The 21,781-nt window shown below is 37.0% G+C and overlaps 1 protein-coding gene across 1 annotated transcript in view; it reads right to left on the bottom strand.

The window, feature by feature from the left end:
* Nucleotides 1–21,781, bottom strand: part of EPS15 (epidermal growth factor receptor pathway substrate 15) — a 160,191-nt gene that overhangs the window by 46,184 nt on the left and 92,226 nt on the right. Inside the window, exons 13-16 of the mRNA XM_082834099.1 lie at nt 21,221–21,293; nt 7,309–7,470; nt 6,720–6,917; nt 590–793 (exon numbers count right to left, since the gene is read on the bottom strand). Coding sequence (XP_082690225.1) covers nt 590–793; nt 6,720–6,917; nt 7,309–7,470; nt 21,221–21,293 — 637 coding nt within the window. The remainder of the gene's footprint in view (nt 1–589; nt 794–6,719; nt 6,918–7,308; nt 7,471–21,220; nt 21,294–21,781) is intronic.

The raw sequence follows: 21,781 nt of genomic DNA, 5'->3' as shown, positions 1-21,781 counted from the left end.
ATGCTGTTTCCTCTGCTAGGAATGTACTACCTTCTCTGTTGCTTAACCCCTTCTCACTTCAATGGCCACTTGTAAAGCTTCCCTATGACATCTTCTCTGAGCCTCCTCCAAGCTGTCCTACCTGAATATCCTATGCTTACTTTAACACAGCCTTTTAACACAGTGTTACATGACTAGACTGTGTGCAGCTTGAAGACGGGGTTAAAGGTCTTTTGTCTCTGTAGCTCTCATACATAACAGCAGCACTCTTGCATTCGTTGGTGTTCTCCAAAAAAACCAGTAAATAAATGTCCTCAATGTTATGAAATAAAGAATTACTTTCAGCTTTGGGCAAGAGTACTTAAAAACTATTTTTAAAAGTTACTATCTACAGAACTACTATTCTGAAAACATGCTCTATAACAATAGATCAGTTAAAATTATATTTCTACACTAGTTAAAACTGTTAGAACCCATTCTCCGCCTCTCAACTGTCTCCGATGAGGCAAGGCCACATATTTACATTAGGTATGATGTCAACAAAACTTCGATCTAAATTAATTGTTTTTTCTGAAGTTGATTACGAAATTTAAGGAACTGTTAGACTCACTGGAGACTCCTGGTGTATGGACTCAGACTCTAGGTTGCTCTGGCCTTCAGTGTGCTCATTAAGATTGGCTGTTTCACTGCTGCTGGTGCTGAGACTGCAATAATCTGTAGCGCCATTCACAAGAATGCTGTGTGGACTACTGCACCAATTTAATTGATTATTATGGTTTTCCAGCTCCTTCATTTCCATCAGTTTCATTTGCATCTATCAACACAAAGTAGAAATACAAAACAGAATTTATTAATAGACATGTAATGTAAAAATAACTATATACTTAGACTTGGTCAAGGATAAATTTGCTTCCATTAAGGAATGCAGCATGACTTAGTAATCCATCCCAGCAAGTTCTCCTCTTGAAATTCCAATATGTATGGATTTGCTTTTTGTACATCCTCTGACGCTCTAAGAATTTTAATTCAAATATCTGCAAATTGGCAATCCTTTAGAATATAATTAGAAAAAAGGTCAGGGTACTAGGAAAAAGATAGCACAGTGGCAGAGCAAGAGAAGATTTTGTGATGAAGCTTTAGGAGAGAGAAAGGAAGTTGAGGGAGAGTACACAAGACTTTGGAGCCATCCATACTCCTATTGGGAAGAAGAGAAGTGAAGACAGAGGTGAAATAAGCTAGTGTTCTATCCTGTGGCATTACTTATTAATGGGCTAGAGCCCTAGGAGGTAGTCTCTAAATCTAAGGTATGCCAAACAGGTTAAATAAAGGACTTTTTTTTATCTCAATAGCCAAGTGACTTTATACACCTGGGACAACAGTGGGACAAAAAATGGTATGCAATAAATTGTAATATATATAAAAAGAAAACTGTGGGGCACCAGAGGAAGGAAAAAAATGCTTATTTATACCAACGTCTACAATAAAAACAAATTTACATATACCTCAAAGAAACTGATAGCAGAATCAAAATTGTTTCTAGTGAAAAGGAATAATAAATGGAATTTTACTGAATAGCATCCATTTTCACAAAAAATATATATTTTTTAATTATATTGGAGTCCTCTTTATTAGCATGTTGTATTTTTTGTTTTCAGCAAATATAAAAATTACCTATTGACATTTTGTAAATCAAGGCTCTGTTCCCTAATCTTATTCCCCTAACATTCCCCATAAGGTTTTTAAGTTGCTCAATTTGGAATCTGTAATTTACCAAAGGTCTTTTCAGGGTCATAACCTGGGAAAAGAACATCTGGACTGGGAGACAGATGTATATCTAGCTCTATCACCTTCTAGTTAGGTGATCTTAGTCAAAGTAACCTCTCCAAGCCTCCATTTCTTAATCCATAAAGGTAGTAAGAACTATCTCCATAGATGAATGTTAAGTGGAGCAAGATAGATTTGAAAGAACTCTGTAAAATGTAAAGGCCTGGGCTTCCCTGGTGGTGCAGTGGTTGAGAGTCCGCCTGCCGATGCAGGGGACATGGGTTCATACCCTGGTCTGGGAAGATTCCACATGCCGCGGAGCGGCTGGGCCCGTGAGCCATGGCCGCTGAGCCTGCACGTCCGGAGCCTGTGCTCCGCAACGGGAGAGGCCACAACAGTGAGAGGCCCGCGTACCGCAAAAAAAAAAAAAAAAAAAAAAAGTAAAGCCCTATGTAAAAGATGGACAATGTGTGTAAAAATGCCTGGCACACTGCATTTCTCACTATTATAGCAATTAAATATTCCTGTTCCTTTTCCACTAATTCACTCTATTTTTAAAAAGATAAAGACTTGAGCCTGAGGGTAGAGACCACAATTTTTGTTACCAACTTTGTATCTCCAACATCTAGGACAATGATGCATACTGTAAGTGCTTAATATATGTTCACTGAAAAACGCAACTATTATGCTTATAAATTTAAACAGTGGGCATCAGTAAGCATATATGTACATATCTACCAAACTGCATTGTAATTAGGATTTAAACTAACAATCCAAAAATACTACATATTTATTAATCCATAGCATAGGCCTTGTATATTCCTAGTGTTACAGAGCAGTGGCTTATAGACTTACTTTTACTTTAATCCATAGAAAGAAATAGATTCCCTGACCCAGTAAATATATATGTTTATATATGTCTCTCTATGTGTATTTATATACATAAACACACATATATAGATGCATATATCATATATATAATTATACACACACACACGCACATACAGTGGTAAAACAAGTTCCACGAAGTAATACTTACCCTTACTGCATGTAATGCATGCTGATATTTCCTGTTCTCCCTTATTTCATTTAAAAAATTTATCATGACCATTAAATCGATTTTAATGCCCACTACTACCTTGCAGTATAAAATTTAAAAATTAATACTAAAATAATACCCATCATACAGATGAAACAGTAGGGTGAAATACTTGCCTATCAGAAAGTTCTGTTTAGGACAGTTTGTTCCTTATAGTTATTTCTGAGACAATCAATAGAATCGTGAACACAACTAGGCTTTCCTGTGTCTGGTTCTCCCATGCACCTGTCACTAAGCCTTACTCTCTACGTAAACTTAGAGGATACGGAAAAAAAAAAAAAAATCACACAACTAACACAAGCTCTTTGCAAACTGTGCAAGAAAAGTACAATAAACATTTAGAGTGCCAGAAATACTTGGATAAATAGTATATATTGTATAAGTAAGTTATATAGAGTTAAGGTCAAAGGTTCTTTGTTTTCTTGCAAATACAAGGTAAGAAGTAAAAATAAAAATTCAGCAGGTCAGGAAATTTTTCTTTAGTTATTTCTTTTCCCAAAAAAGCTATAGTTAAGCTTTCGAGAGCAACTTCTTTTTTATAGGCCCTCTGTGGAAAGACATATAGTCACTGAGTCAAGTGTAACAGTTTGGTATGTTTATTCTTAAGGTTTGGAGATCAGACACAAGGATCTAATTCCTTTCACAGACACCAAATATATTCTGGCACACTTGGTAGTACAGCCTGCTGAAACTATTTTCCATGCTCAAAAACACTGTTTTATTTTCTCTCTGATAATTTATAATATCCAGAGTCCTTTCTATTTTTCTCATTTATGCTCCTTCCTTTGAAAGAAATCCTCTTTCAAAAAAGTCAAAGAAAAGAAAATGAAAAGACAAGCCAGAGACTGGGAGAAACTATTTGCAAATCAATTAACTATCTGATAAAGGACTTATCTCCAGAATACATATATATTTTTAAAAACACTTATAATTTAATAAGAAGAAGAACCCATTTTTAAAAAATGGGCAAGGGACTTAAACAGATGTTTCATCCAGAAGGATATACAAATGGCTAATAAGCACATGAAAAGATGATCAACAACTCTAGTCATAAGAGAATTACAAATTAAAAACTATGAAGTACCACTTTACATCTACAGGAATGACTATAATCAAAAAGACAATAAGCGTTGGTAAGAATGTGGAGAAACTTGGAACCCTCATACACTGCTAGGGGGAACATAAAATGGTACAGCCACTTTGGAAAAGTTTGGCAATTTAAAGTCAAAAAAAAAAAAGTTTAACATAACTTTACAATATAAACAACTTTCATATCCAAGAGAAATGAAGACTTATATGTCCACACAAACAATTGTATGCAAATACAAAATTTAAAGCAGCATTATTTGTAATAGTCAACAAGTGGAAAGGATCCAAATGCCCATTAATGAATGGGTAAACAAAATACCTTATACAATGGACTATAATATTGTTACATGCTACAACATGGATGAGCCTCAAAAACATTATGCTAAGTGAAAGAAACCACATGAGAAAGACCACACAGTGCTTGATTTTCTCTATGTGAAATGTTCAGAAAAAGCAAATTTATAGAAGCAAAACATAGATTAGTAGTTACCTAGGGGTAAGAGTGGGGACTGACTATAAATGGGCACAAGGATCTTTTGGGAGTGATGGAAATGTTCTAAAACTGGATTGGGATGTTTCAGCAACTCTAAATTTACTGAAAATCATTGAATTGGATCCTTAAAACTGGTTAATTTTTTTTTTGGATCTTACACAGAACTCTGGGTTCAAAAATCAGTACTTGGACTTTGCATTTTAGCCCAGCAGGGCCACCCAAGTGACATTTCCGGGGAACAGAATCAAATTCCAGTAAATCAGCAAGCTTCCACCACAAATGGAAATATTCAAATGAATATTTATAAGAAAAAATTGAAGGTATACTGGAAAGAGAATGTTTTTTTATTGTTGAAATGCCTACTGCTTCAAGCTAACAGTTTAAACTAAAAATCAGGATGTTGTTGGGTGGGGAGAGTAACGAACATTTTATGAGTGACTGTGCAATCGTGTTTGTTATTACTGAAGGAAAAAAGAAAAGGAAACACCGCCCAGTGCACCGTGTTCATTTCGATTTCCAATGACAGAGACTGTTGTGGTGTTTGGTGGCAGAGTAGAAAGAGCACTGAAAAAACTGGTTAATTTTATGGTCTATAAATTATACTTTAAACAACAGTTTTTTTTTAAACTCAAAGAAAACTATTTTAAAGACTGTCCATTTATCTGGTATCATTCCCACTAGGATGACTTTCTTTTGGGTTTCCTACCTGTTTATTGAGTACCTACACTGGGACAAGAACTGTGCTAAATGTTAGGATAAAAATGTACGTTTCTAGACCTAAAAGCTCCATCTACTGAGGGAGACAGACACATAAACAAATGTGCAGGGGGAATTGTTATGATTGCTATAACAGAAGCACAATGTCCAATAAAGGCAGGGTTCAGAAAATCCCACAAAGCAATAAGAGGTTAAGCTATGTCTTGCAAGATGAGTGAGCAGGTATTCACCTGCCAGGCAAGAGGGGGGAGGGAAGCATATCAAGGGGAAGGACTTCATTATGTATAATAATTAAGTGACCAGGTTTTAGAAGATCTGAATCTTAGGCTGTGGCTCTTTTGAAGGCTATGTAACCATAGGCAAGTTACTTAACCTTCCTTGGCTTCAATTTGTTCAAATTCAAAATGAAAGGAATGGGCTACATTATCTCTATGTACATCTAACCATCTTACCATCATTCTATAAAATATTATTCTCCATTTAGGGAAGTCAAGAAATAGCATAGCGAAGGATCTATATTCTTGATCTACCATAACACTGCATATTTATCTATATAAAGAACAATTTCCTAATTACAAAAAATACAGGTCTCTAAATGAGCAAAACTGATTTTAAGATAAGAATCCCAAAAGGGAAGGCACTGGGTTATTATTTATAAAAATAAGCAACACATACTAAGCACTTATTTACCAAACACTGTGCTCAAACGTCTCACTGGTTTTGCCTCACTGAAACTTTACAAGCAGCTCTAGGAGGTAGAGGAGTACTGTTAATTCTCCAATTTTATTTACTTTTTAAAATTTGGCCATGCCACACAGCTTACGGGATATCTTAGTTCCCCGACCAGGGGTTAAACCTGGGCCCTTGGCAGTGAAAGGGCAGAGTCCTAACCACTCGACCACCAGAAAATTCCCAATTCTCCAATTTTTTTTTTTTAAATAAATTTATTTTTGGCTGCATTGGGTCTTCATTGCTGAGCGTGGGCTTTCTCTAGTTGCGGCAAGTGGGGGTTACTCTTCGTTGCGGTGCACGAGCTTCTCACTGCAGTGGCTTCTCTTGCTGTGGAGCAGGGGCTCTAGGCACGTGAGCTTCAGTAGTTGTGGCATGTGGGCTCAGTAGTTGTGGCGCGCAGGCTCAGTAGTTGTGGCGCATGGGCTTAGTTGCTCCACAGCATGTGGATCTTCCCAGACCAGGGCTCGAACCTGTGTTCCCTGCGTTGGCAGGTGGATTCTTAACCACTGCGCCACCAGGCAAGTCCCCCCAGTCCTCCAATTTTAAAGATGAGGAATATGATACTGAGAAGATTGAGGCAGTAAGTGGCAGAGCCAGCATTTAAACCTAAACCATCTAACTACAAATCCTGCACACTCAACCAGACTCCAGTGATAACCATAAGATGTACAAGATACGTGACAGTTTTAACTTATGACAGGTGACAAGAAGCCTATTCATACAAAATGACTGAAAATGAAAAATAAACTAGGCAGAGGGAGAAGAAGCAGATCGAGAAAATATCATTTACTAAAAGGGTATGTGAGTGCCCATTTGAGTGTATTTTTCACTGCCACAAAGACTTACTGAACTTATTTCCTGCTGTGAATCTTGCAGGTGCTGCTGAAGAGGGCCCAGCTGGGCCTTCCCTGACTCCACACTCTCCTCCAACTCTGCTGTTTCTTGCTGTAGGCGACTCAGCTCTTCCCTAGCTTTGGCCAGCTCTTCTTCGTAAGTGGAGATCTGTGATTCTTGACTAGTTAATTCAGCTTTCAGGGATGAGATCTATAACATGGAGGTGAATGAGAAGAAAGGGGGATTAAAAAAAGAAATGTCATTAAAATATTCCATAATGCATTAGGTTTATTTGTTTAGTTTACTATTTTGGTGGTTTTTTTATGTATTTTTTGTAGAGAAGGGCAATCAGGGGACTGACAGAGGAAAGTGGAAGGCATAGGTACCATACCTCCAACTAAAATTTGGAAAAAACATATATGAAGTGTCCTACTTCCCCTGTAATTTCTGGATGAAACATGCCCCATCTCCTTCAATTCCCTGAACTTCATGTTGACTAGACTGCCATCTAACAATAAAAGCAACAAGAAGCAGAGAATGTTTCCATCTTAAGCCAGCAAAAGCAACTAAGGTATAGATACAGTAAACCGCCAGACTTTACCAGCTGGGCCTCCTCAGCACACTTCTTCCTGACTTCCTGCAGTTGCTCCTCCAGCTGAGCTTTCTGCTCATCCAGCCCATCAAGGAGTTCCTGTACTTGCTGTTTCTGGGCCTGCAGTTTTTGCAGATTAGTATTCTCCCTTTGAACTTCATCTTGAAGATCCTGAAATACAGGAAAATTAACGTATTTATTATCTTTGGAGGCAGGGGAAGGTTAACAATTTATAAAAGCCTATCTTAAGGGAAAGTAAAGTCTTATCTTATTAAGTACATTGTGTTGATGGATTGGAGGATTCATAGCTTTAAATACAATCTTTACTTGAGGACTTCTTCCCTAGATTCCAGATTTAGAAATTCAATTCGCTTACTCAAATCCATCCTTGGATGTCTGATGGGCTTCTCTAACATATCAAAAACAGAACTCCTGGCATTTCCCCCACCCCATCTGCTTTATCCTCCATCTTCCCCCTCTCAGTTTCTCTGGCCAAAAAATATAGCATCTTCTTTGACTCTTCTCTTTCTCTCACATCTCATCTCCAATCTGTCAGCAAATTTTTTGCTCCTTCCTTCAAAATATACTTAAAAAACTGGCCACGTTTTTCTTCAACCTTGGTCCCAGTCACTTTTCTCTCTTTCCTAGACTGCTGCCTTCTAATTGGTTTCCCTTCCTCCATGCATGCTACCTTTCAGTTTATTTTCAGCACAGCAGCCACTGTTAAAAACCCACGTCAGATGATGTCACTCTACGCAAAACTCTGCACTGACTTCCCATCTCCCTTACTGTAAAAACCCAAGTCTTTTCAATGGCCCCATGTGATCCCATCTCCCAGCTTCATTTCCTACTGCTCTCTCCCTTGCCTACTCTATTTCAGCCACACTGGCCTTACTGCTGCTTCTCAAACATGTCAGATATGCTCCCTTCTCGGGATCTTTCACTGATTATCCCCTCTTCCTAGAAAGTTCTTCCCCCAAGTATCCACATGCCTCAATCCCCCATCTCTTTGAAGTCTTTGCTCAACTGTTAACTTCTCAGTGAGGCCTTCCTCACCATCACCCACCACCATCTCCCTCCACTGATTCTCCTTCATATACAGCATATAATTTTATTTATTTTCTAGAAGAGCTTTTATTGAGATAATTTACATATCATACAATTCACCCATTTAAAGCGTACCAGTCAATGGTTTTTAGTATATTTAGAGTTGTGGAACCATGACCACAACAATTTTAGAACATTTTTGTCACTGCAAAAAGAAACCCCATACCCGTTAGCAAGTCACTCGCTATTTCTCTCCCAATCACCCCAGCCCTAGGCAACCACCAATCTACTTTTTATCTCTATAGCTTTGTCTGTTCTAGATATTTTATATGAATGGACTCATACAACGTGTTTTTTTGTGACTGGCTTCTTTGCGACTTAGCATGTTTTCAAGTTGCATCTGAGTTGGCATAAAATAATTAAATAGCTTTATGAGATATAATTTATACAACCATAAAAGGTGCCCATTTTAAGTATACAACTGAGTTTTAGTAAATATATACAGTTGTGCAATGATCACCACAATTCAGTTTTATAACACTTCCACAACCTAAAAAGTTCCTTCATACCATTTAGGAGTCAATTCTCATTCCCATTTCAAGCCCCAGGCAAACCAGTGACCTGCTTTCTGTTGCTATAATTTTACCTTTTATAGACATTTCATATAAATAGAATCATATAATATGTAGTCTATGGTAATGTGTAGTCTACTGTATTCTTTCTTTTTTGTTTTGTAGTCTACTGTATTCTTATACCCAGTATATTTTGAGATTCATCCATGTTACTGTATGTATATGTAGTTTGTTCCTTTTTATTGCTGAGTAGTATTCCATTGTATGGATATACTTTTGATGGACATTTAGACTGATCCTAGTTTTGGCTACCATGAGTAATAGAACGTATCTCCTTCTATTAGAATGTAAGCTCCATGAGTCCAGGGATATTTGTGAATTTTGTTCACTGCTATATTCCCAGTTCCCAGTATACAAGAGGTACTCCATTACTATTTAGTGAATGATAAGTAACACAGTAAAGATGTTAATTCTCTCCTAATTAATCTATACACTCCAATGAAAACCCTAACAAGATTTTCCAAGGAACCTGAAAAGCTCTGGAAGAACATATTCTAAAAATTATTTGGAAGAACAAAGAAAAAAACCAAAAACAGCATCATAAAATGTAAAAAGGATTTACCCTATAAGATATTATGAATTACTGGAAAGCTAAGATAACTAAGACAGCTTGGTTTGATGCAAGGATAGACAAATAGATCAAAGGAAGAGAAAACAGAACTTAGACACAGATCTAGATATATAAAGAAAAAATGATGAGAAGGCATGACATTAAAATTGACCGGAGGAAAAGAGAACTAACTATTCAGTAAATGATGCTGGGCATACCCGTATGGCAAGAAGAAAAAAATTATAAGTCTCTAAATCATACCAAACAGAAAAATTAATTCCAGGTATACTACAGACCTAATGTGAAAGACAAAACTTTAAAATGTGCAGAAGAAAATACAGATCTCAGTGTAAGAAAATTTCTTAAAACAAAAAAAGATAAACCATTTTGAAAATGACATGTTTATTTATTCATCTATGTGCTAGATCTTATGCTTAATGATAAAGGATACAGAGATTAGGGGCTTCCCTGGTGGCACAGTGGTTAAGAATCCGCCTGCCAATGCAGGGGACACAGGTTCGAGCCCTGGTCCAGGAAGATCCCACATGCTGTAGAGGAACTAAACCCGTGCACCACAACTACCGAGCCTGCACTCTAGAGCCCATGCACCACAACTACTGAAGCCTGTGCGCCTAGAGCCCGTGCTCAGCAACAAGAGAAGCCAGCACACTGCAACAAAGAGTAGCCCCCGCTCACCACAATTAGAGAAAGCCCGCGTGCAGCAACAAAGACCCAACACAGCCAAAAATACTAAATAAATAAATAAATTTATTTAAAAAAAAAAACGAATACAGATTTTAAAAAAATACAGTGGGAAATCTCTGTACAAGGGAGAGTTGAGAGACAGATGAATGCAACCTTGCCATTATCATTACCACCATGAAACACAGCAGCCAAGATGGCCAAATTTACATATCCTCTGACAATTGGGGTTCCTCATTTGAACCAGAGAAGATCATTTGAATGACTATTTTCCCAATTCTCTGAAGAATGGTAAATTACTAGTACCACTGCAGATGCACAGGAGAGAGGTTAATTCATTATATACAAAGGATTCCATAGGGAATTAGGACTTGATTGTCTCCAGGAACCACGGGTGAGAAAGAAGAATGGATTGATAACTCCTAAGGCATGTGTCTGCACGAGGTGGGCAGAGATCTCGAAGAGAGTGAAGTAAAATTGTGAACACAAGTTTCTAAAAGTAACAATATCCTTTAAATAACATACTATTCAAAGACCCCAATGATCATTCATCAGAATAAGAATCTAAGAAAATAGAAGAAAAACTTATCAGAAGGTCTCTGAATGATTGCATGACTTATACAAGATAGCATCATCAACATGATAGCAAATATTTTCAATGGCCCTTACATTGTGCTAGGTACTGTTACACTCATTTACACCCCATATGACAAATCTATGAGGTAGATACTATTAGTCACATTTTACACATGAGAAAACTGAGGTACAGATGAGCAAGTAACTTGTTCAAAGATACAATTTAGCAAGTGATAAATTTAAACTAGGTTTTTAAAAAAAATTTTATTGGAGTATAGTTGCTTTACAATATTGTGTTAGTTTATACTGTACAGCAAAGTAAATCAGCTACACATATACACATATCCCTTCTTTTTTTGGATTTCCTTCTCATTTAGGTCACCACAGAGCATTGAGTAGAGTTCCCTGTGCAATACAGTACCTTCTCATTTCTCCTTCCAGAGTCTGAGCTCTGCTATATGCTATGCTACACACTGTCTGTAGACTAAATGTTTCACACATGTGCCACTATTTTTCAAATATATGCAGATGCTCCTGTGATTAAATAAGACACTGAACCATGTTTTTAATAACTGCTTTTTAACTTATATTTTCTCAACCAACTGATCAATTTAAAAGTACAACTACTACCATGCTGCTTTCCTTTAAAAATTCCCTTAAAAGAGCCAACACAATGGATGATCAATGAAAGACTCTTCTTGGGCTAACATTCCATGCGTCTAGGTGATTACAGATTCATAATGGTGAGCTCTGCTAGTACTTTATTATTAATTTAGCAGCATGCCTAAATATTTTTTTAATGCCTAAATTTTTAACCTTGCTTACACTGTTAACCGATCCACACTCAAAATGGAGATACACCTTTAGATATGCAGCTCACACTGGCTCTCAATAGACACATGCTAGTTTTCATTGTCCCTCTCCTGATTCATAATTTATTTTGCCTTTGTTTCTTCCTATTCCAAATGTCTAACTTTCTTAAAACAATAACTCATTGCAAAGGAGATTTCTTTAATCACTCTGCTATTTCAAAAATATACGATGGTTCCCTCTTATCTATAGGATAAAGTAAAACAGGCTACAAGATACCTTAGAACCTTCAATTCTGGGCCCAACATTATCCTTCCTCTTTTACTACCCTCTTTTCTTCATGGTCACCTGTGCCCCATCCTCAATAGACCCTCTTTCTCCAAAAGACAATATACTGCAATGTCCGTGTGCCTTTCCTACACCATCTGCTCTGCCTTGAATGCCCTTCCACACCATTGCTATCTGGAAGCTCACTTTTCATTCTTCAAGGCCCAGCCAAATTTAATATCCTCTGACCCACCTTGAAGTTCCTTTACCTGTGCTCTTACAGCAGTTTGTACCTAACCTCTATTATGACACTTACTACACTGTATTATAGTTACCTCTAAATAATAACCTGCTGAAGGACAGAGCCAATGCCTCATCTTTCTTAGAGGTTCCACAATCTAGTGCAATACCTCGCACATTCCAGACGATTAATTAGGCAATGATTCGTAACTATCACAAGGATTCTAGTATCTGGGAGAAACTAGTGGGAAACGTGCCTGAGGCTGACAGAAAGGGCTTTATGTTCTTTCAACATACTATGGGAAAGCTTCACTCTGCATTTAAACTATAGCAAAATATTAAAACTAGCCTCTAACTGACCTATAATAAATGCATTTTGTTAAATTAAAATAACATCTAAATTTCTATACTGATTCAATATTTGTACAGTCAATAGACCAAGACTGATTTGACATTTAAAATTTCCAGGGGGGCTTCCCTGGTGGTGCAGTGGTTGAGAGTCTGCCTGCCGATGCAGGAGACACGGGTTCGTGCCCCGGTCCGGGAAGATCCCACATGCCGCGGAGCAGCTGGGCCCGTGAGCCATGGCCGCTGAGCATGCACGTCCGGAGCCTGTGCTCCTCAACGGGAGAGGCCACAACAGTGAGAGGCCCGCGTACAGAAAAAAAAAAAAAAAAAAAAAAAATTTCCAGGGACTTTCCTGGCAGTCCAGTGGTTAAGACTCCATACTTCCAATGCAGGGGACCCGGGTTCAACTCCTAGTCGGGGAATTAAGATCCCACATCCCACGTGGCACAGCCAAAAATTAAAAACAATTTTTTAAATAATAAATTTTCCATTATATGGAAATAATCTTTACTGATTTAGCATGTCACTGTGGCATATATCTTTCTCATGCTTTTAAACTTATGAATTTCTTTTTTTACATTTATATTATGTTCTATTCTTACTCTTCAGAAAGACATAGTAACAGCTTCACTTTAACGCAGTAGCTTGAAAAACTACAGTGGTTTGAAAAATTCTCCTAATTTAATTACAAAATATTTTGAAAGCATGTCACCTGCAGATCTGAAGTAATTTCATATTTGGGAAAACAACCCACTGTCAATACTCTGTTCATAAAATTATTATATGGTTTATATATAATGATATACTGATCCAAAAAGCATTTTTAAAGAAATGCTTAATAGGAATAGGAAAAATATGTTACTTATTCCCATCTTCGAATATTCTAGTCTAATTTCCTACCCTCTCCCAAACCCCGAAGAAAAATCTTGGACTTCACATCACTAGTAATACCCAGTCTTTATAAATAGATGTAATTATGATGTCTCTACTTACATTGTAAGTACAATTAGAAAAACAAAATTTGCCTTAAAAGGGTCACGTAATGTAAGAAAATGTCTAGGACATAATGCTAATTTTTAAAAGTTGAATACAGGGACTTCCCTGGTGGCACAGTGGTTAAGACTCCGTCTGCCAAGGCAGGGGACATGGGTTCAATCCCTGGTCCAGGAAGATCCCACATGCCGTGGAGCAACTAAGCCCGTGTGCCACAACTACTGAGCCTGCGCTCTAGAGCCCGCGAGCCACGACTACTGAAGCCCGCACACTCTAGGGCCCGTGGCAACTACTGAAGTCCACGCACCTAGAGCCCGTGCTCCGCAACAAGAGAAGCCACTGCAGGAGAAGCCCGTGCACCGCAACGAAGAGTTGCTCCCACTCGCCGTAACTAGAGAAAGCCCACACGCAGCAACGAAGACCCAACACAGCCAAAAAAATAATAAAAATTAAAAGTTGAACACAAAGGCATATACAGTATAATGGCAAATAAATATAAAGCCATTTATATACATTCATAGAAAATATAGCAAAATGTTAACAATGGCTCTCCCTGGAACGTGAAATTGTAGGGTTTCTTTCCTTTTATATTTTTCTTTATTTTACATGATTACTAGGGACCCATATTACCTTTATAATCATAAAATGTCAAGTTTGCAGTGTTTTAAGTATCACATACCTCTCATGGTTTCATACCAATATAAAAATATTCCGATGTAACTGAATTTTTATGTACGAACTACCAATAGTGGGATTGATGCTGGTTTCCTTTAATAAAATGAACCAGATTTCAGAACTTGCATTTTTAGAGAGTCACTTTAAACGCACCCCTAGAAGAAAAGTTTATGCAAGAGGAAAGGGAATAAACAAGCCAATATAATATTTACTCATTCTTGCCCTTTCTCTTCCAAAGAGCAAACACATTCACTCAAATTTCCCAACCTCACTTCTTGGCTATAGTAAAAATCCACATAGTAACACAAAAGCACAGGCCTTAAGCGAAAGGTTACTGAGAAACTACCTCACATTAGTGATATATTTTAAGCTGGATAGATGTCCACATTAAAATTAATTATAATTAATGTTTCTCCATGTCTCATCTAAATATGAAAAAGATCTTCTCTAAAAAAAATTCCAACATTAATCCACACACACAAAGGTCTTCTTTTTCAGTAAGCAAACTTAGTAAACTGCACAAAATCAAAATGAACAGACGCAAACATACACGTGAACAAGAATAAGAATCAAACTTCACTGTAAAATTACTTGGTAAGACTACTACCACTGTAATGCATTTTCACAAAAATTTCAATATCCAAATATACTTGGCTATTTTATTTTGGTACAGACTTGCTTATCCTGAGACTAAGTAAAGTCAACAGATGTACATCTCCCTCCCTGCCCCCACCTCCTGCCCACCCTTGACTAGGGCAGCAGCAGGTTCTCTTGTAAACAGTGTCTTCCACTAAACTAGGATAACTTTCTTTTTATCTTAAGGTAGCCCTTTGGGAAAATCCTCTCCTGAATTAGTGCATAACCTCAGTTACTATCAAATGCCATCTCATCAAGTGAGTGACTAAAGACATTTGCAGATGTCTTCCTAGTTACGTTCTACTTTCCATGATCATGCTCTACTTACTCACCTGTGTCATCAACAACAAAAGAAAAGAGGATAGCAGCAATTAGAAAATGGCAAGGATAAAGTGAACAAGGCTTCTGTAATGCGTTGCCAAGGTCTGTTTTAGAAAAATACCAGAGCAAGCCACATCCAAGGTTCCTCATCCAGGAATGAAGGGATCCTTGACTGGGATCTTGGCTTTATTTTAAAATAAATTTCAAAAAAATAAGAAAAATAAAAATAAATTTCAAGGGAAGTGTCCTATTTTCTAGAAATCACACAAGTTAAAGAAAATGATAAATTTGTCCCCATTCCTCCATATTCCCTGATGTGCTACGGGGGGTAGTGGAAATAAAATTTAAACAAATACATAAAAATTCTCAGCTAGGGCTTCCCTGGTGGCGCAGTGGTTGAGAGTCCACCTGCTGATGCAGGGGACACGGGTTCGTGCCCCGGTCCAGGAAGATCCCACATGCCGCGGAGCGGCTAGGCCCGTGAGCCATGGCCGCTGAGCCTGCGCGTCCAGAGCCTGTGCTCCGCAATGGGAGAGGCCACAACAGTGAGAGGCCCGCATACCGAAAAAAAAAAAAAAAAAAAAATTAAAAAATTCTCAGCTGTATTTAAGAATAAAATAATTAATTTTAGCAACCCAAGTCAGCTGTACAACTAAAGAGGTAAATCTATGAAACATGAATACATTTGTATCTGTTTCATATAAATACAGAGTAAAAAATAAACAACAGGACACCAGTTTATGAATAAAACTTTAAAAAAAACCCAAACCATATATACAGTATATCTATACTTGTACACTAGTATATCCATACTTGAAGAACTATTAAAAAGAACAAAGGTAACTTGAAGTATTTTGGTAATCTTACAGAAAATGCTATTTAAGTGATTAAAAAAAAATCCTACAGACTAATCCAAAACTATAAATAATCAGGTACATTCGTTACGTTGGCCTAATTCTCAAAATGGAAGTTATAGGAATATTCTCTCCTTTTTAAAAAATTTATTTATTTTTGGCCGTGTTGGGTCTTCGTTGCTGCGCGTGGGCTTTCTCTAGTTGGGGCGAGCAGGAGCTACTATTTGTTGCGGTGTGTTCTCATTGGGGTGGCTTCTCGTGTTGTGGAGCATGGGCTCTAGGCACGTGGGCTTCAGCAGTTGTGGCACGTGGGCTCAGTAGTTGTGGCTCACGGGCTCTAGAGTGCAGACTCAGTAGTTGTGGTGCACGGGCTTAGTTGTTCTGCGGCATGTGGGATCTTCCCGGACCAGGGCTCGAACCCATGTCCCCTGCATTGGCAGGAGGATTCTTAACCACTGCACCACCAGGGAAGCCCCTAGGAATAGTCTTCATATAAAAAAGTATCAACTATAGAGCAAGATGTTTAAGTCAAAGACCAGAAAGGGAGTCTATTAAACTAGGGTAGATGTTAGAAAACCCTACTAACAGCCTGCCTTTATTTCTCAATCATATGCTTCTCAGCATGTTCTAAGAACATTATCGCCAGGAAAAGAATGTTGAGCTCATGTATCTAATTTTATTTCTACCCAAAATAAGTCATCCTTCTTCATCTAGGGAAAAAAAATATGGGCAATTACTAGGAACTACTAAATCTTTACTGATAAAGTTTAAATAACTGGGAGCTTCTCTCTCATGAAGGTAGTATGAACAATATGGAAATGTCTGACTCTTCATGATACCAGCTGTGCTCCTGATCCATTCTGCCTGTGGTTTCTGAGTGTGTGTTGCCCTATTTTTAATTTCATGCACAAAATGGAAGTTTATTCATTTCTACTGTCAATATCTTCCTTAAATTTACCTCTATCTAAGAATACATTACCATACATAGTGAAAAATAAGATCCAAGGTACAATTTCTAAGCTTAAGGAGCTCACAATATAAGCTATAAGATATTGGAATCTATATACATACACATTAAAATAGTACAATAAGGTAACGTACTGAACGTGCCATATAAGTGTACACACACTTCTCTGGGAGTTCCAACACAGGAAAGACAGGTATAGACTGAAGGGACAGAGAAGAGAAAGTTTAGAAAAGTGGTCAGTTTGAGCTGGACTTTAAGGCATGGGTAGAATTCACATAAGCAAGGGGGTAAGGAACATTCTAGATTGCAACAACAAAAGGTATAAGGGTGGGAATAAAAAAGAGCATGTGTATGGCGCACAGTTCAGAGGCAGGCAATCAAAAAATAAGTAGTACAAGAGGATGGCCTATAATTTTTTTTCCAATTCCAATATATCCATGAGGATGACATCCTCCCATTATTAACAGTGGCAGTGGGCAGCAGTAAAGATTTTCACATCTGAGAGTCATAACTAAAATTGGTTTAGGAAGAAAGTCAGGAGGAGGATGGAGTAAGCACTTACAACTGACGTCAAAATTTCAGATGTTAGGTGATAGGGGTGGCAGTAGTGAGAAAGAAAAACACTGACAGAAACAGAAAAGTTCAAAACTTGAAGCCAATTTTTTTCAACAAGATGAGACTCATTTTAGATATACTGGCTTTGAAATGATAAACCTCAAAATGCCTAACTGGAGATGTCAGACTGGCACTCAAGAGAACTGAGGGCTTGACAAATATTTGTGAGTTATCAGTATACGGATGACAGAGGGTATGGAAAAGGGAGGAAAGAGGGGGTCGGAGTGTGTCCATCTGTCCCTGGCAAAGGCAACAGAAGCAAAGGGTCAAAGAGGTGGGGCTATGAATATCTAGGAGAATGCAACCCAAGAAATCAGTAACCAATGTAGGAAGGACCAATGGATTTGGCCTTAAGATTATTCTTGGTTCTGGGGAGATAAATTAAGCACAATGGTATGGGTGAACAGGAAACTAAGTAGGGTTACTGAAAAGCTAGGAAGGGGGAAAAGGGCCACACAAAGAAACAACAACAGAGAAAAACAGGCTGGTAGCTAAAGTGACAGCAACAACAACAAAAAGGTATTTTCAAATTGGTTAGTCCTATATAGCCATGTGAAGATAGAAGTCAGAGAAGAAAGAGCATGATGATGGAGAGTAACGGAGATGACAGTAAGATATAGAATACTACTATTAATTAGAACATATACTGAACGCTTACCTTGTGCCAATCACTCTGAGGCACTTTACCTGCATTATATTGTTTTATTCTAACAGCAAACTGTTTGGTATTTTTATTATCTCATGTTACAGAAGAGAAAACTAATATGTAGAGTGGTTGAATTCCTTCCTTAGGATCTCAAACCTTGGAAGAGCCAGAACCAGGAACTGAATTAAGTTTGTCTGATACCAAGTCGTTTCCTATAAACTTCTATGCAAAACTGAAAAGCATACATATGAGAGGGTGAATTCCTAAATATGTGTTGACTACCTGAAGAAAATTTTTAATAAAACTGTACATATGCAGTTTAAGGTAGGAAAGAATGTGGGTCTACCTTCTCCCTATAACAACAAAAAGCTCAAACCATAAACATCTGAGATAGAATATCCTTTTACAGTTTCCCCTCCTTGGATCATTTTGGGCCTAATTTCTCCATGGAACTTGACAAACTAGCAGTGTACATCATATGAGTTAAGTGATCATCTCACGACATAAAATAGGAAGTTAATTGCTGGTTTGCTCTTTAAGAAAAAAGTCTTGAACTGTAAGTTTTCAAGATGGTAATTCATGGGAATACATACAGGAAACAAACATGTAGAAATTAATTATGTAGCAGATTTTCTAATTTAACTGAATTAGGAAGACTATATAAATGCTAAAAAAAACTAATCTTTTGGCACTTTGGTCACATCTAAAGAGGCTTTGAAAGTTTGGTTTCTGTGCTTGAGATATGAGCTCATATAATCACTATCTGTGACTTTATAAATATGGAGAAAAGCAAGAATACTCAGAAAAGCCAAGTTTGGATTAGGCAGAAAGACATTTATTGATGGTCAATATTCCCTTACTTCTCCCTTGATGTCTTCATTCTGGCATTATTCATTAGCACCTACATTAGAAAGTGGTGTCAGAAAGAAGCAGTGAAGTTCTTTGATTCTGATAGTTATTAATAAGCTCTAGTAAACTGCCTTTTGCCAGAGAAATTAGAAAATAAGCATTAGGAGTTCAAGTTAGTTACAGATCTTAATTATTCATGTTATTCCTACTCTGTGCCTCATTACCAATGGCTAAATCAGAGTTAACTCAATAGGTAATACAATATACTTGTTACCATCTTCAGGTAAGTTGTCTTGCTCCAGAAAATTGAAAATAATCACTAAAATGACAGGTTTTAATTACTTGTAGTTGTCAATTATCATGTTATTCTTAATCTAGTATCTCATTACCATGGACAATACAACACCTGTATTGGGGTGGAATAAGTAATGAATCTACTAATGCAAAGCTTTAATCCTGTGTTTTTTTTTCAATGAACTTGCACGCTCAACCATTAGAACTTGGCCTATACTAACCACGCCCCAAGATATCTTTTATTTACAGCACCTTATGCAAAAAAATTCAATTTAGACTTCCTCTGCCAAGCACACATTTTGGATTTGGCAAAGCTTAAGAATTAACATATACCTTACCATCACCACTAAGTAAAAGAAGGACAAGCATATAACAAAGCAATTTTGACTGATAACAAAACTTCTATAAATATAAGAAATCAAATATTCGAGGGTAGCCGATTTAGCCTGAAAAGAACAATGTAAATTTTAGTGTTCTCCCAAAGTGGCTATTTAAAATTCCCATCCTCAAAAGATGCAATAGTGAAAAACCATAGATAGATGTACACAAATAAAAAAATACTGTCTACTGCAAAAACCTTTGTACTTTGAAACATTATCTAGCTAAATTTAGAAGCTGTCCAATATTATATCAGTACTATTTCTACCGCTTCAGACTGAGAAAACTTTTGAGATTTTATATTCCATTCTTAAGCTATTTTCAGCAATAACTGCTTAAAGTCTATGACTCTTTTGCATTTCTTAAGAAGTTCAAAAATTGCACAAAAATAATGTAATTGAGGTAACCATTCCATATCTCACTACCACAAAGAGAAATATATTAGTGATCATCTCTTAACTTTGTATCACCTTTAAGAAAATTCCAGAAAAATAAGTACAATAATGGAATCAACTTCTAATAAGACGTCTCCCTCTCTGGCTTCTTCCTCAGCCCCTCAGTAAATCATTCTCCCCACCCTAGCATGGTCCACCTGTCAGACAATCTCTGGTGAATGTGCTACATTAAAACAAAATAATGGATCTAACAATTTTAGAGCTTTTGCCCATTTCAAACTATCAGGACAAGGAAATCCAACATACAAGTAACATGTTAAGAAATGCCCATCCATGAGCTCTTACTGGCAACTGCTACCAGTGCTTTGATATCCAACCTCCTGTATGTGCTGGTGTGGCATTTAAGAAACGGTGCTCCAATAACATGATCACATGCATTGCTTACTGCTCTAAATGCAACACTGCCCAATTTTCTGTATTTTTAATGTTTGAAATACCTCTTTTGCGTCACTTCCCAATCAGAAACTTAAGTTTTATTGTCTTTTCTATTTGTAAAATGAAGCTACTTAGCACTTAGTGAAAATGAATTAAATCTCTTTATGCCAAAGTTTAAGATATCCTGGCTACTAAGCAACTTATAAAATACTACTGTAAATTGTTCCATATCATTTCCCACCCTATCAGTATTATGAGAGACAGTCCTTGAAAATACTAGGTCTCCTAGTTAACAAAATCTCACACCCATGGAAAAGCAATCTGTGTTTTCATGATGATGATGATGATCTCACTCATTCAGTTTTATTGGCATAATAATATTTATATCATAAGTCATTCAAACTTACCTTTAAGGATATAATATGCAGATAAATATCATCTTAAAATACCTTTAAAGCTAGAAATTTACACTGAAAAATACTGCTTGATCATTGTAGTGTTATCTTTGCAGGCCAGAATTAGGAGAAAAATAATCATTTTGCAAAAGATAAAGATTTATATCACATAAATAATAGGCATTCCCTTGACCTACTCATCAATACCACAACCATCACATAGTAAACGACCCCATACATTTAAAATGAATCCTCCTAAATCAGATATGGAATACTGAATTTTACAGTTCACATACCTGAACTTCGCTTGTTCTCTGTTTAATAGTATCTTCTTTCTCCTTAAGGTCCTGTTCCACATTATTCTTTTCCCTAGAAGACCAGCAAACAATGCAAGAATATTTGAGAACATCAGCTACAGCTGGTATGGTTATCCATCCTCCTAATCCTGAATCGTTTTTTAAATACATAGTGAAACATTCAATTTTTAAATGAAGGGCAGATTTTTCTACCCTCTTTTAATTATTTATGGAATAGAAATCAATATAAGCTCTGTTTGTAAAAAAAAAAATCGCTTTCTCACTAAAATGTGGTGAAGAGAGAATAGATTAAAAAAGGAAGAGGAGAAAAATAATCAATGAAACACTCAGGTTTCACTGATCTCACTGTTGCTATGGAAATGCTGCCCAATGAAAATTGCTGGTGAAAAAAAGGAGTTGCATCAGCTCTGAAGCTTAACCCTTAAGTATCACTGTCAAATAAAATGAAAATGGCTAATAGAAACAGTCAACAAAATTAGGGAAAAGGACATTTACTGAAGTGTTAATTTCCTCTTAAATCTCACTTGTGTGCACCAATTT

This window comes from Leucopleurus acutus (genome assembly GCF_964270905.1).
Source record: "Leucopleurus acutus genome assembly, chromosome: 2".
Taxonomy (NCBI): domain Eukaryota; kingdom Metazoa; phylum Chordata; class Mammalia; order Artiodactyla; family Delphinidae; genus Leucopleurus; species Leucopleurus acutus.
The sequence above is the reverse complement of the archived record's forward strand: the minus strand, read 5'-3'. Positions and strand labels throughout refer to the sequence as shown.